This window comes from Aythya ferina (genome assembly GCF_964211825.1).
Source record: "Aythya ferina genome assembly, chromosome: 6".
Lineage (NCBI taxonomy): Eukaryota > Metazoa > Chordata > Aves > Anseriformes > Anatidae > Aythya > Aythya ferina.
The window spans coordinates 10,945,837-10,958,427 of record NC_140303.1 but is presented as its reverse complement, the minus strand read 5'-3'; the positions used below and the strand labels follow the sequence as shown (position 1 = coordinate 10,958,427).

General features: G+C 47.9%; 1 protein-coding gene across 2 annotated transcripts in view; it reads left to right on the top strand.

Moving 5' to 3' along the window:
- The window catches only part of ABCA12 (ATP binding cassette subfamily A member 12), a 107,948-nt gene that overhangs the window by 630 nt on the left and 94,727 nt on the right, over nt 1-12,591 (top strand). Inside the window, exons 1-4 of one of the 2 annotated variants that reach the window (XM_084523316.1) lie at nt 11-51; nt 334-422; nt 1,968-2,068; nt 12,428-12,517. In XM_084523316.1, coding sequence (XP_084379442.1) covers nt 2,059-2,068; nt 12,428-12,517 — 100 coding nt within the window. In that variant the 5' untranslated portion in view covers nt 11-51; nt 334-422; nt 1,968-2,058. Of the gene's footprint in view, nt 1-10; nt 52-333; nt 423-1,967; nt 2,069-12,427; nt 12,518-12,591 lie in introns of those variants that run through there. The other variant, XM_084523315.1, reaches the window with a different exon arrangement.

Below are 12,591 nucleotides of genomic sequence, written 5' to 3'. Positions count from 1 at the left end.
ATGGCGGTGAGGGGACGGGGCGCTGCTGCTCGGGGCGGCCAGCAGGGCAAGGTGTGGGACCTGTGTGGGGTCTGTGCGGGATCCAGGAGGCACCATAGAGCCCCTGTGAGACCTGTGTGGGACCTGCATGGGATCTGGGTGGCACCTGGGTGTCTGTGTGGGACCCATATAGGATCCATGTGGTACCTGTGTGGGACCCGTGTGGGACAAATGTGGGATCTGTGTGGGACGTGAGGGTTTGTCAGGGGGTCCTTCACTAACAGGGAGCCCAGCCTACCCCAGTACAGCCACTGATAGAGCAATAAAGGTGATTACTTTTTGTTTTCCCCTCAGAAAGTGCAATTTCAGCTGTGGAAAATCAACTCTGAGAGTCTACCAAAGAGCAGGGAGCAAGGGCATAACACTTGTTTGCCAAGTCTAAGGTAAAAAATTTAAGTTTGCAAATAGTAGAATGATGTTTTTCTTCCCTTTATTTATTTTTCTCAGTAAGGAAGGGCTTTTGTCCCCTACAGGCCTCCAGATTTCCCAGAGCTCTATGCAAAGGAGTTTTGTTTGTTTTCAGCCTAGTTTGTGCCCAACACCACTGCCAGAACACCCCCAAAAAAGGTACAGCAGTTGGGATGGCAGCACCCCATGCTGTTTGAGGCAGGTAGAGAGCTCTTGAGGTTAATTCCCAGCCCAGCTCCTAGCCATCACCCTGCTAGTGTTCACAGGAGGCCTCCAGGCCTGTCCTGTCACTGCAGCAGTGCTCGCTCAGTGCTGCTAATCCCAACAAGCAGCATTGCCTGGCAAAACAGCAAATAATTTGGAGTCATTGGGTTCAGCAAGCTGAAAGCTCTTTGGTTTTATGTAGCATGTATGTCTCTGATTTGTGTCACCTCTAGTGCACAGGGATTCAGGTATGTGCATTTGGGACAGGCCCCCAAGACATCCCAAGTGCTTTTTTTGTGGTTTTATCTCTCAGATAGGTGTTCACGGTACACTTGCAGCTTTTGAAGCAGGCAGGCTGCTCTAGGCTCTCTGCTTGCATTAGAAAAGTACAAATAAGTGGTTCAACAAATAAGTTCCTAGATCTTACAGGCAGAAAGCTGGGAAGTGCAAAACAAGTGTCTCCGGAAGGCCCAGAAACCGGGCTGTTTTGATTTGTGAATCTCTGGGTTTGGGCGGTGTTGTCTATGTAAGAAAGAGTCAAGCAAGACATACTAAACACTAAATAAACTTGGTATATGTATTACTCTTAGTAGCAGCTAGTGACAAGCAGTAATAAATTACTGTTTAGAAGTGTGGCTGGGGCCAAATGAAAATATACTGCTAAGTGGTACATGAGCACCATCATTATGAAAATACATACCTTGGAGAGAATAGAAGTTGTACAAAGAGTACGGATCGGTACAGCCGAGGTGGGCTTTGGGGATGATTAATGTACGTGAAAATGAACGATTCGACGGAGCTCTGCATATTTATCCAGTGCTGGAGAGCAATTGCATATTCTGGTGCAGCACCTGAGATGTTAAGGAGCAGTGTGCATGCTGCTTGCAAAGCAGGGTGTTTTGGGATGCTGCTTGTGGGCGGCAGGCAGTGCCAGCCTGCACACAAGAGCATAGAGCCAGGACTTTCAGACAAATAGAGGGACATTACCTGAGTAAATAGTGGCTTTTTTTTTCTTTTTTTGCTTGTCCAGCAGTTTGTTATTCCTTGGCTTGAGATGAGGCTTCTGTTTGCACAGGGGCTTGCGTGGCAGGAGGGCGGTTTGGGTTTAGCCAGTGCCCTCTGTGCTCTTGTGTATGGATTTGGCTGTGCCAGGTATGTCTTGCTTTTAGGATGGCCGTGCAGAGAAAACAAGTAGTCTGCCTCCCAAAAGGGTTAGCTTTGCTTTATAGAGCTTAACTAATTAGCTATTTTTTGTGATGTTTAGGGGATATTCAAATATCTTGTGCTCTGCTCATGCCCCATCATTTATTCAATAGGAGTGACGTCTCACTGAAGTTTTTCTGGCATTTTAAACCATTGTAGAAGTTCATCTTGAGCCAAGAAAGCAGTAACATCATACTGGAAATCATGGAAAGAGGTAAATACTAGAATTACAAGTACTGGATTAAGGTTGTTACTAAATTCTATCAGGGCTTGCATCCAGGAGAGAAAAATCAGGCTTAATTAGCAATGTACTCTGCAGTGTTAATAAAGAGGTGTAAAAAGAGGGTGAAGTTGTATAGAGACACACAAAAGGCATGGCATTCCTAGTTCTGCTGTTGTCAGGACAATACCCTGGATTCCCTTCTCTTGAGACTGCAGGGAGTAGCAGCGATGCTTTCTAGCCTGGCTGCGAGTCCGTATTGTAAGCCTGATCTCTGTTATTTTCCACGTAGCACACTGAGAGGAGCGTAGAGAAAACAGGTTAATTGGGCTGTGTATTGATCTGCTAGGGTAGGAGGCCGGCCTAGGTTTCCTCAGCTGTCTCTGCAGCTGCCTGGGGGCTAGCAGAAGGGTGGGCTGGGCCTGGAGTGGGCAAAAGAAGACTTGAGTCCAAATATAGGAAGCTGAAGTGCGAGTCCCTGCAACCCTGGTCAAGAAACGAAGTGACATGCGTGGTGAGTGCTACGGCAGTGGTCTGGTGCAGAGCTGTACTACCGCACGTCTCATTGCCAAGAGGCTGCTTTGGAGCAAACATGTCACTGTGGGCATCTCTGCCTGCAGAAAAAGAGTCTCCAGCTTTGTTATTTTTCATCACATCAGGTTTATTTTCCTTAACCAGGCCCTACTTTCATCCACATCCCTCCCTGTGCCCTATTTACATTCGTACAACCCCTTGCCTCTTTTATCCATGGTGTAAGACAGATGCATACATCTGTACCCACACTCCTGGTTTATTTACTGGCAGCTACTGGAATGGGAAGTGGGGAGGTAAAAGTGAGGAAGGTGTCACGGTCACAAGGGGCACTGCCACCATCTGCCTCGGTCTGGTATCTGGTGCCTTCCTGCAGGACCATTTTTGCCAGACTCAGGACCTCAGGACCTGAGTCGAGTACTCATGAAAGCATTTGCTCAAGCAGGCTTCAAATGCCCTGTCTCAGATATAACCCAACGGTAGAGATGGGAGGGGAATATAATACAGGCTGTGCTGATTTATCTGCCTTTTTGCTTTAGGGGGCTGAGAGAACTACAGGGGGAAGTTTTTTTTGGTGTACTCCAGGAGAAGAAGGGTTTCTAGGGATTGCAGTGTTGAACCTTGTTCCCGCTGCCCAGACCACTTGCCACCGGTTACCAAATCTCCGGGCTGACTTCAGCAGCTGTGCTGATGAAGGGCAAGCCAGGGGCACTCCCCAGTAACTGGGGAGACTCAAAGCTCTGAGTTCGAATATTCTTTCTCAACCCTTATCAGCTTGGAACAGCTTTTGTTTGACTGTGTTCCTTGAAGGTCCCGTTTAAACCACCTACCCGGGGCTGGCATACTGTTGGCTGGCTGTAAATCCATCATCAGTCTCTGCAGAGATGCTCGTTGGCCCACAGGCAGCTCAGCTTCGGAGACACCAACGAGCTCTGAGTGTACAGCTCGACCTGGGTTTTGAAGGTTATGTCCCCAGCTCAAGAACCAACATAAATGGTCGGGTTTTCCCAAAGCTTTCTGTTTTTCCTCCAAAAGAAACAGTTTCCTTGTAACAGAATAAATATTGCAGATTTCAGCCTGAGTTATTCTCATAATGCCCTGGATTATGAATGAGACCCAAAGGTGCATAAACCGAACAACAATTTATTTTCTGAATGTTCCCATTCCTTTCCTCACAAAGTTTGTTCCTACCCAAGCATAGAAAGAATAATAATAATAAAAAGGTAAGAAATAGTTTCTCCTGTTGGCAAATCGGTGCCTGCTCTATTGTCTGAAACTCCCATGCAGTGAGAATGAAGCCCAGCGCGTACGGCTCTGTCGGTGAGTGGGGAAGCAGCCTGTGATGTGTACGCGATCGAACAAAGCAGTGCCTCACAGAAAGGTCATGAGTTGTTTTGTTGGCTTTTTTTTTTCCCCCCATAAAAAAAAAAGACAACATTATTCTCAAATAATACCAGGCTGATTTACCTTTTCTCTAATTCAGGCATCGAAATCACTGCCCCTTCCCCAGGGAGCAGGTTTTATAGCCGCCTCCCCGCGCCCCCAGCTCTGAGCGCCTGCCCTGGATAACTTCTTGGGTGAGGAGGGCTGTGCAAGGAGCACGCTCCCACTAGGGCGCGCTAGGACAGTTAAAATGGGGATGATTCTCTTCTGGGATCGCAGTGATGCCCACATCGGAGATGCCTAGTTAAGAAATGGCACCTTAGTGCCTAAATCAGAGGACGTGGCCAGTTTCCCCACCGTTTGGCTACAGATTTTGCCCTAAGAGAGGGAGAAGCGTGCTGCAAAGCCAGCAGCGATGAGCACTCACTGTGGCTGCCCAAGTGCAGCGGGGTTTGGGCTGAGTGAAGTGCTGCAAGAGACCTTGTGGGAGACCCCAGCCCACACAGTGAGGGCAGGGAGGAGCTCTGTTGTTAAGCCTTTAATTTCAGTTTTATCTCCTTTGGCTTATTGCTCTGGATGACAGGGGAAGTGGAAATCTGTGGAGCCCCATGCACTTTGACGTCTAGAAGTCCATCTCAGGGTCCTATTAGCGGCCTCCTGTTGTCCTTTGTGCATTTCCAAACTGCCCTAACATAGTTTTCCAGCATCACACAAGATTTTTCTTTCTCAAACAGTGCTTGGACCCAGGTCTCCCTTGTCTGCTACCCTCGTTTGCTTCATGTTCCCTTAACCAGCTGGCTGGAAAGTGATTCCTTTCATGTCCCACAGTCTAATGCATAAAGATGAAGGTGACATGAGCCTTGGCTTGGTATTCAATTTGCATGCTAGCTCCCTGTGGTTCCCCAGATACTTGGAATTTGCTCTGCCAGGCTCTGAGAGGTGGTGAAATGCTCCCTGGGTGGGGTGCTCTGGTGTCTCCTGGCCAGAGCCTGAAGGGACAGGTGACATACTTCTGCTGTCTGCTGTGGAGCGTGGGGGATTTGCAGCATGGAGCAAAGCAGATCATCGTGGAGGAGTTCTTCTCAGCACACAAGGCTGACTGTAAAGTGTCCATTGATCTGGAAATCAGCAAAACTTGGCGTGAGAGCCTGCAGCAGATTAAGAAGGAAGGGCTGCATTTTATATCGCAGTCCATCTTTGGTTGAAAGAGTCCCTGAGATGCTTGTCTAGGGCAGAGAGACACTCTGAAGGCAGTGAGGAAAAAGCTGAGCAGAAGACGAGCCCGTGATGGCTTTGAAGGGTTTAGGCACTGCTCAGCAAGCAGCACCGCTTGTCCCATCAGAACTTCCTGCTCACCTCTGCCTGATATCCAGGCTTACAGGGAAAGGCCAATGCTGTGACCGTGTGTTCATTTACAGCTCGCCGGGGGACTCAGGAAACCTTGTCAGATTAATAACGGGGTCACGGGAGACCTGACAGCCAGCTCAGACAGCGCTGCGATTTTGCAGCATGCCCGAAAAAATGGCAGCTTGCCAACGACAGCACGAGGAGGCTCTCCTGGAAAGCCAGCCGTAGGTGGCCGTGTATTTGTATCGCACCGGAGCTGACTGTGATCCGGACCCCAGGGAGCCAGGATATGGAATAAAGGGCGTCCTGCCACGAGACCCCATGATCTGATAGAAAACACGAGGAGGAGGATGGAAAAGGGCACGGAGCTGGGCGTGTGGCACGCCCGGCATCACGCAGCAGGCAGTGCCCCAGCCAACGAAACCTTGGAGCAGTCTCTAACTGGCAGATGTTTTTATTCTAATAGATGTTCTTAGCTGCAGCAAATCGTCCGTTTTCAGATTGGGCTGATTTCACACATGGTCTAGTTTTAACAAAAAACAGGAAGAAGGAGAAAGAATGAAACAATTTTTTTTCATAAATCACCTTTTTTTTCATCCCAAGAAACCGGACCAGGTCAATGTATTTTGGCCTTAGAAACACGGATAACATCTTAATGAAGAATTTGAGAGAAAAAATGAAAATGAATGTGGTTTTGTGTGTGTGCGTGTGCGCTCAAAACTCAGTGGCTTCGGATTCCCCAGGAATTTCTTGTGCTTTCTGAAATGCTGCTATCCTGTATGCCCTGCATTCATAATCAGCTTTGGCTCCTTCTTTCTCTTCTGACCTTCCTTACTCTGAGTCTCCAATCACAACAGGACAAATTCTGGCTTTTCAGAATCATCTCTCTGAAGTGTTATAGCTAGGAATGACTGAAAAAGGAAATTTCTTTCCATGGAAAACATCATTGAACCAACCCTTTTTTTCTTTTTCACCTAAATCAAACCAATTTTTTTCCAGTTTTTCTTTAAAAGCAAGCTTTAAAAAATGATCCAGGAGTTCTTAAAATGAACATTTCCAAATCCGAGAATAAACAATAGCATTTTCCAGAGAATATTTCTGAGGAAAAAAGGATTTAGTCATGCAACTACTATTCCTTTAACCAGGGTCTCCAGGAAAGCTTCTGAGCAAGCTTTGTACAGCCTGGGAAACTCAGGTTCTTCTTCCTGCACGATAATCCCCTGCACATTGAGTGCTGGGTGTTTGTGTTTCACCGCACGCACAGTGGGGACAACAACAACATCGGCACTCGCAGTGGGGCTGAAACCTGCTGAGGAAAAGCGCTGGGCAGGACTAATTGTGGGCAGGACAAATTGTAGGCACAGACTCTGCCCGTGTTGATGTGGCAAATCCATTGGCAAGAGGCAGGGAGCTTTCAGGATGGGAATCACAAGTGCCAACCCCTCATTAGGCAGAGCCAAGGCAGGTACTAATTACCCCGGAGCTGTGGAGCCGTGGTATTCGGGGTTCCTGCCAGTGGACAAGCTGTGTCATGCCTTGCCTGTTGATTCCTGCAGCTCAGCAGCTCGGAAGAAAGCTGGGTCTGACCCCTCCGGGGTGAGAGCAGGGTTAGCACAGGCTTTGCAGTGGTCCACCTCTCCTCCACGCTGTTTTTTGGCCATTTCCGTACAGTTTGGGGTTTTGGAGCTGTGACTGTGCCCATCACTCATCTCTGCTCCGTGGCTGTTCTGGAGCCACTGGGGCTTTGACTGAGTCATGCTTTGATTGTGAGAAGAGTCAGCAGGGGAAGCATATCTTTTAAAGGTTATTTAGGCTGTGTTTTTCAATGTGGATTAATCTGTGCTCTTCCAGAACCTGATCTCCACAGGGATTTTAACCCTTTGTCTACCCCCGGGCTGTTACAGATCTAATTTTGTGGGTGCAGGCACTCGAAATTCCAGAGGCAGGCAGGAGCAAGAGCGGACAGCCAGGCTCTCGGGAAGCAGCCATGATCACGGAGCTGTATTTTGATGTGGATCAGCTCCGAGGAAGCGTCCATGTCAGCCCTCAGTCACGTTCAGAGAGCAGCAGCAGTCATTTGGCAGAGCTGGGCTCAGCCATCACCGCGGCCCCCAGGCGCTTGGCTCTGGGCAATGGGGAGGGCACCACTGGCTTTCTGCGTTGTCGGCTGGGAGCTGGACTCCCGCGAGATCCAGCGCCGCACCGTAGGAGCAGACAGGCAAATGATGCCAACCAGGCAGGGCTCCTTTCCTGGGCTAAATTACCAGATGCATGGGAATGAACATTTTGGCCCCGGATGAGTTCAGTGGTGAAAATAGGCTGGGACTCGGGCCAAGGCAGCAGGGCCAGAGGGAACAGTTAGAGTAATGTAATGGGGCTTCCTGCAAAACACAGCTACAGACTTTCAAGCCATGTTCTTCAATTTACCTAACTAATGTTTTCTCCAGCTCTGGTTTTTAATTAATGATAATATCATTAATCACGTAATTATAGCCTCATCCCGTTGTCTTATAAGACTTGGGTGACTAATAAGGACGGGGTAACACTTCGGTTTATTCTGTTGTGTTTTATTGACTAATTTAATGTAGTGGCAAAGAAGCAAGCATGCTGGGGATGGAATCCCCACAGCATAAAGCTTTGCTGACAATATGCAACATTTAGCTATTTCTAGAGAGCTGGAGACTAGGATTTATTTTTTTTTAATTTACTTTTTTTTTTTTTGCATAAATACAAACCCTGTCAGAACTTGAAGAAAAACTTCCCCGGGCCTGGTCATGTCCATTTAACTCATTTTGTGGCCACGAGCACACACCAGCGTTATGAGAAACACACTGGGGAAAAACAATTTCTGCAGGCCAGAGGCTGTTTAATCACGATAAACATCCTTTAAATAGAACATGGCAAATTCTTCATTTAGGTATTAACTCCTGCAAGGGGCTCGAGTGTTGGTGTTGGGCAGCATCAAATCCCATTGCTGCCATAAAGCACAGCAAAGGAGTGCACTGAGACTAGATGTTAAGATTGCACGTGGTTGACCGAATCACGTGAAATGGTTTTTACTCCTGGATCCTTTTAAAGACCTGGGTCTACTGTTAGAGTTTGGGAAAAGGCTAGTTAAGTGTTCACTTTCTGCCTTTTTGTTCAGTTCTGACATTCCTCTGTCAAAGTCCCCCTTTACTGATCCACTGTTCCTAATTTCATTGGATTATCAGCATCATCCCCTCCAGAAAGTCGACAGATCTTTTCTTCAGAGACACTTCAGGCTTAGAAGAATCTCTTCTAAGCATCTTGGCCATAAGGAAGACCCTGACTGGTGAATTTCATGGGGTTCCTCATATTCCCAAAGAAGTGAGGTTCCAGGACAGGGCTGCAGGAAATCCAGCCTTTGAAGTCTAAGCTCCAGCTCTGTTACAGATCTCCAGTGTGACAACTGGAGCAGGTTGTACCCTAGCACAACAGAACTAAAGTGGGACTGTAAGAGAATAGATTTAGCATTTCCAGTTTCATCCATAGCAAAATTTCCACTGTTTTTAACAAAAGCACACAGCTGTCTATGCTCATCTGAACCAGCCATTACAAGATTAGTTCCCTCCAGTCCTTGCCCATCTTTGGATTTCACCTTTTCACTGCCGTCAGTATTTATGGTCTCCTCTGCCCAAAGCCTCATTGTTATTTATTTTGCAGCTGGCTTTCGTCGATTGGATGATTTTGCTGCAGATATTGCAATAATTACTGGTTTGGTTGTTTTTCTGAGGATACGATGAGACTCTTGGTGTTGTTCTCTGTTTTTTTTTTACCCAGAAAATGAAGCTTTAGTTTATTTTTACTGAAGAAGATTGACAGTTGCAACTGAAAGTTGCCTGAAGGATGAAAACTAGAAGGCAAACATTCAGAATATACGGGGTGCTTTTATAAACCCATCAGTTTTCGAGCCAGTTTTGCAGTTTCCAAGTCTAACTTGAAAGTTTCAAGCACTTGATGTGGGCAGTGCTGCACAAACAATATCCATTTCAAACGCGTCTGCATCCACAAGCCTCTCATTGTTGGCCCTGTGAAAACACTGATATTTCTACAAATAATATCATGTAATATTATCCAGACTGGTTTAATGGCCCAGTTTGAGCTGTGTCATGCAATGCACCAGTTTTATTTTCGTCTTGCCTTTTTTTTTTTTTTTTAAACTTCCACCCTGTAGCTGAAATACTGCAGCCCTCTGAGCTTGCTTTTCTGTTTTCCCCTGATTTTCGGTTGTGCTCAAATTAGCATTTCCTCATTGTTGCCGCCCTTCTCTTGCCCTCTTGTTCTCTTCTCTATAACGCGATCAAATTTTGTTTGTGCAGGGTTTTTATGGACTTCTGTACTCCCTGACAATGGGCCAGCTTGTCTTTTGAAATTCCCCCCATCAATCGTCCACGCTGACACCTCCTGTAACCTGCATTCCTCAGCGTTCGTTTCGATCACTTCCCCCCGTATTCCAGGAAGAACTTCTGGTTAGGCAGTCGATGCTGGGCTGCCCATCATCTGACACCTATGAGATGCTCCTCAGCCTGTGAGGCACAGATCATCCTGAATCAACTCAACGAGCCATGGGTAAAGGAGGGAAAGAAAGACCCAATTTCCCTTGCCGACCCCTTGTGATCCTGCCCGATGCGACCAAAAGGAGGCAGAGCTGTTGTAAGTGCCACCTAACGCCATGCAGCGTGGCTGATTAAAGACCTGCAAAACTTGGAGGGTTTCACAGAAGTCATGGCAGTCAGCTTTTGTTTGATTTCAGGTCTTATTCTCATTTATTTACAGTATCACCCATTATGGGTAGAGTGTTTGCTAAACACTGAAGAATAATGGTTCTGTCCCACGTAGCTGACAGCCAAAGGGCTGACAAAGGGAAGGAATGCAGTAAAAGTGGTAATTTATGTATGAGTCATGCTTCCCAGCCAGCTGTGCTGATAAAAAATGGCCAGTTTTATGGGGAGGCTGGAAAACAGCAACAACGAAATTACCTTTGTGAAAAAAAAATACAAAATATTTGGACCAGCACTTTGATTAAAGATGACTTATTGCTGACAGCACAGGGAAGGGAGTCCTGGAGACGCGTTTAGATGTGCACAGGCCTGTGTAGGGCAAGATGTTCCTGGCGTAGACACCTGAATCTAGGAAGATAGACACCTGCATTTGAGCAGATATGGAGACAGTGGCAGAAGGTCTTACCTATGGCACTGAATAAGCTGATGAGGAAGCAGGAAAATGGCAGATCCTAAGCGTGAGACGTGAGAATTGATGGAGTTATGAGGCAAGGGCAGTTGGTGGGGCAGGGGAGGAGGTGGTCAGAGGAAATTTTTCAACAAATGGCCAGACAGACTCATATCTACACGATGCAGAGGGTGCTGCAGGAAGGTTTGTGTTTTCATCCAGCCAGGGAGACTCAGGGACTGGCTCTGCTCCACTTAGAGGCAATGACAGACTCCTATTGATTTAGGGGGAGCCTCAGAAATCGCAGAAAACTTGCTGTGGCAACCAGCGAATTCAATAGAAGCATCGATTTCTCCGGCTGGACAATTAAAGAGCATAAATGCAATGTAGCTGATTCCTGTTTCTGAATTAATGTAACAAATGATCATTGATTCAAGTGAGAAGAAACCATACCCCAAAGAAAAGGACCTGCCATATTAAAACCTCCTCTGCCCTGCGTGTGCTGGTCTCCAGTGTGCCTCTGGTAGAGCGAGTTGCCATTCACTGGGAACACTTTGACTGCGTCTCCCTAGCTGACCTGCCACGCTGTCATTAGAGCACCCTGGGGTCCTGCATTGACAGCGGGCAGGCAGCCTGGGATTGGTCTGAAGCTGCCTGGAAATTGAGAGTCACTCTTTTGGACTGTGATTCCAAGTACCTGCAGCTTAGAGCCATGCTTGTCGACGCCTGGCATAGCTGAGCCAGCTGTCTGTCTTCATCTTCTTGGTCTTCATGTTCAATCTTTAATTCTCCGGGAGCTGAAAACAAGTTTCCCTCAGCCACAACTCAGAGGCACCGCTTCTGAAAATGGGAGGAGGAAAAATCTCTGCATTTTCTTCATCTTTCCTTCTTACAGAGCTCCTGGTTTCTCATGGACATGGGAATTGAATGCCATATCTGCATCCCCGCTGCACCTAGTAGGAGCAGGCACCCAGATGCGCTTGTCCCTGGACAGATCAGAAGGTCTCACCTCCGCTCACTGCAGTGTGTCTGTGAGTTAGCAGCACCCAGGAGTTAGGTGAAAGGGTTTCCCTCACGTGGCAAAGCAGCCAGGGTAAAGGCTGCTGCTCCAGGAGAGGAAAGACCCCAGAAAGGGGATGCTGAAGCCCACGGTGGCGGGGAGATGCTTTGGGCCCCACATCCAGGCCACAACAAAAGAACTTCTTGAAGCACAGGATCTGAGAACAGGTATTTTCTGGCCTGCTGGGCAGCTGCAAACGAGTTGGGTTATAGCTTCACGCTTTGCTGCACCGAGGAGTCAGTGTGCGGGTGGTGGCACCGTTTCACAGGCAGCTGGTTCCCACTGTCCGTCCATAAGCCCCTTTCGCTCAGCTGCCTGTTAGGATCAGCTTTAATGATCTGGGGGCTTTTGGCTGCAGCTTGAGCTGACTGCACCTGGGGGCTCTGCCACACAAGTCCCAGCAGATTGCGCTGGGGGGGCCCTGCAGCACGGAACGCATCCCAGTGCTCCCAGCTCCTAATTTGCAGGTTTGCTGGTGTTTATGGGCTGCCGGGGAGACAGGTGCTGTGGCTATGCTGTGGCACTGGCACAGAGGCACGGTTGCTTTTGCTGTTCTGTGCTAGAGGTGGTGACCCTCGTGCAGGGGCGGGACAGGCAGTGACATTTTAACAGCTGCGCTTGCTTGCGTCTGTACTCGAGAGCCAGGGCACTGACCTGGGGAATGTCTCCTTTTCACATCGATCCGGGGGCTCTGACGTAGAGCAAACTTGCCTGGATAACAGATGGGACATCCCAACGTGCTGACCTGCCAGAGGTGCCACCTGCTGTCATCACCTTGCAACAGAAGGCCACCGCTTTTATGCTTAACATTTTTTTTCTCTTTTTTTTTTTTTTTCTGGTAGGCCTCATCTGCAATAGAGATGTTCAGAGAGGCCCTGGAAGACACAACAGACACTCCTGCTCTTCGTCACAGGAACAGGACTTGACAAGAGGTGTGATAAGTGCTGGGGAAATGCACCGTCTTCGGGCACCTGAGCTTTAACTGAGTAGGATCCTCAGACCTAGA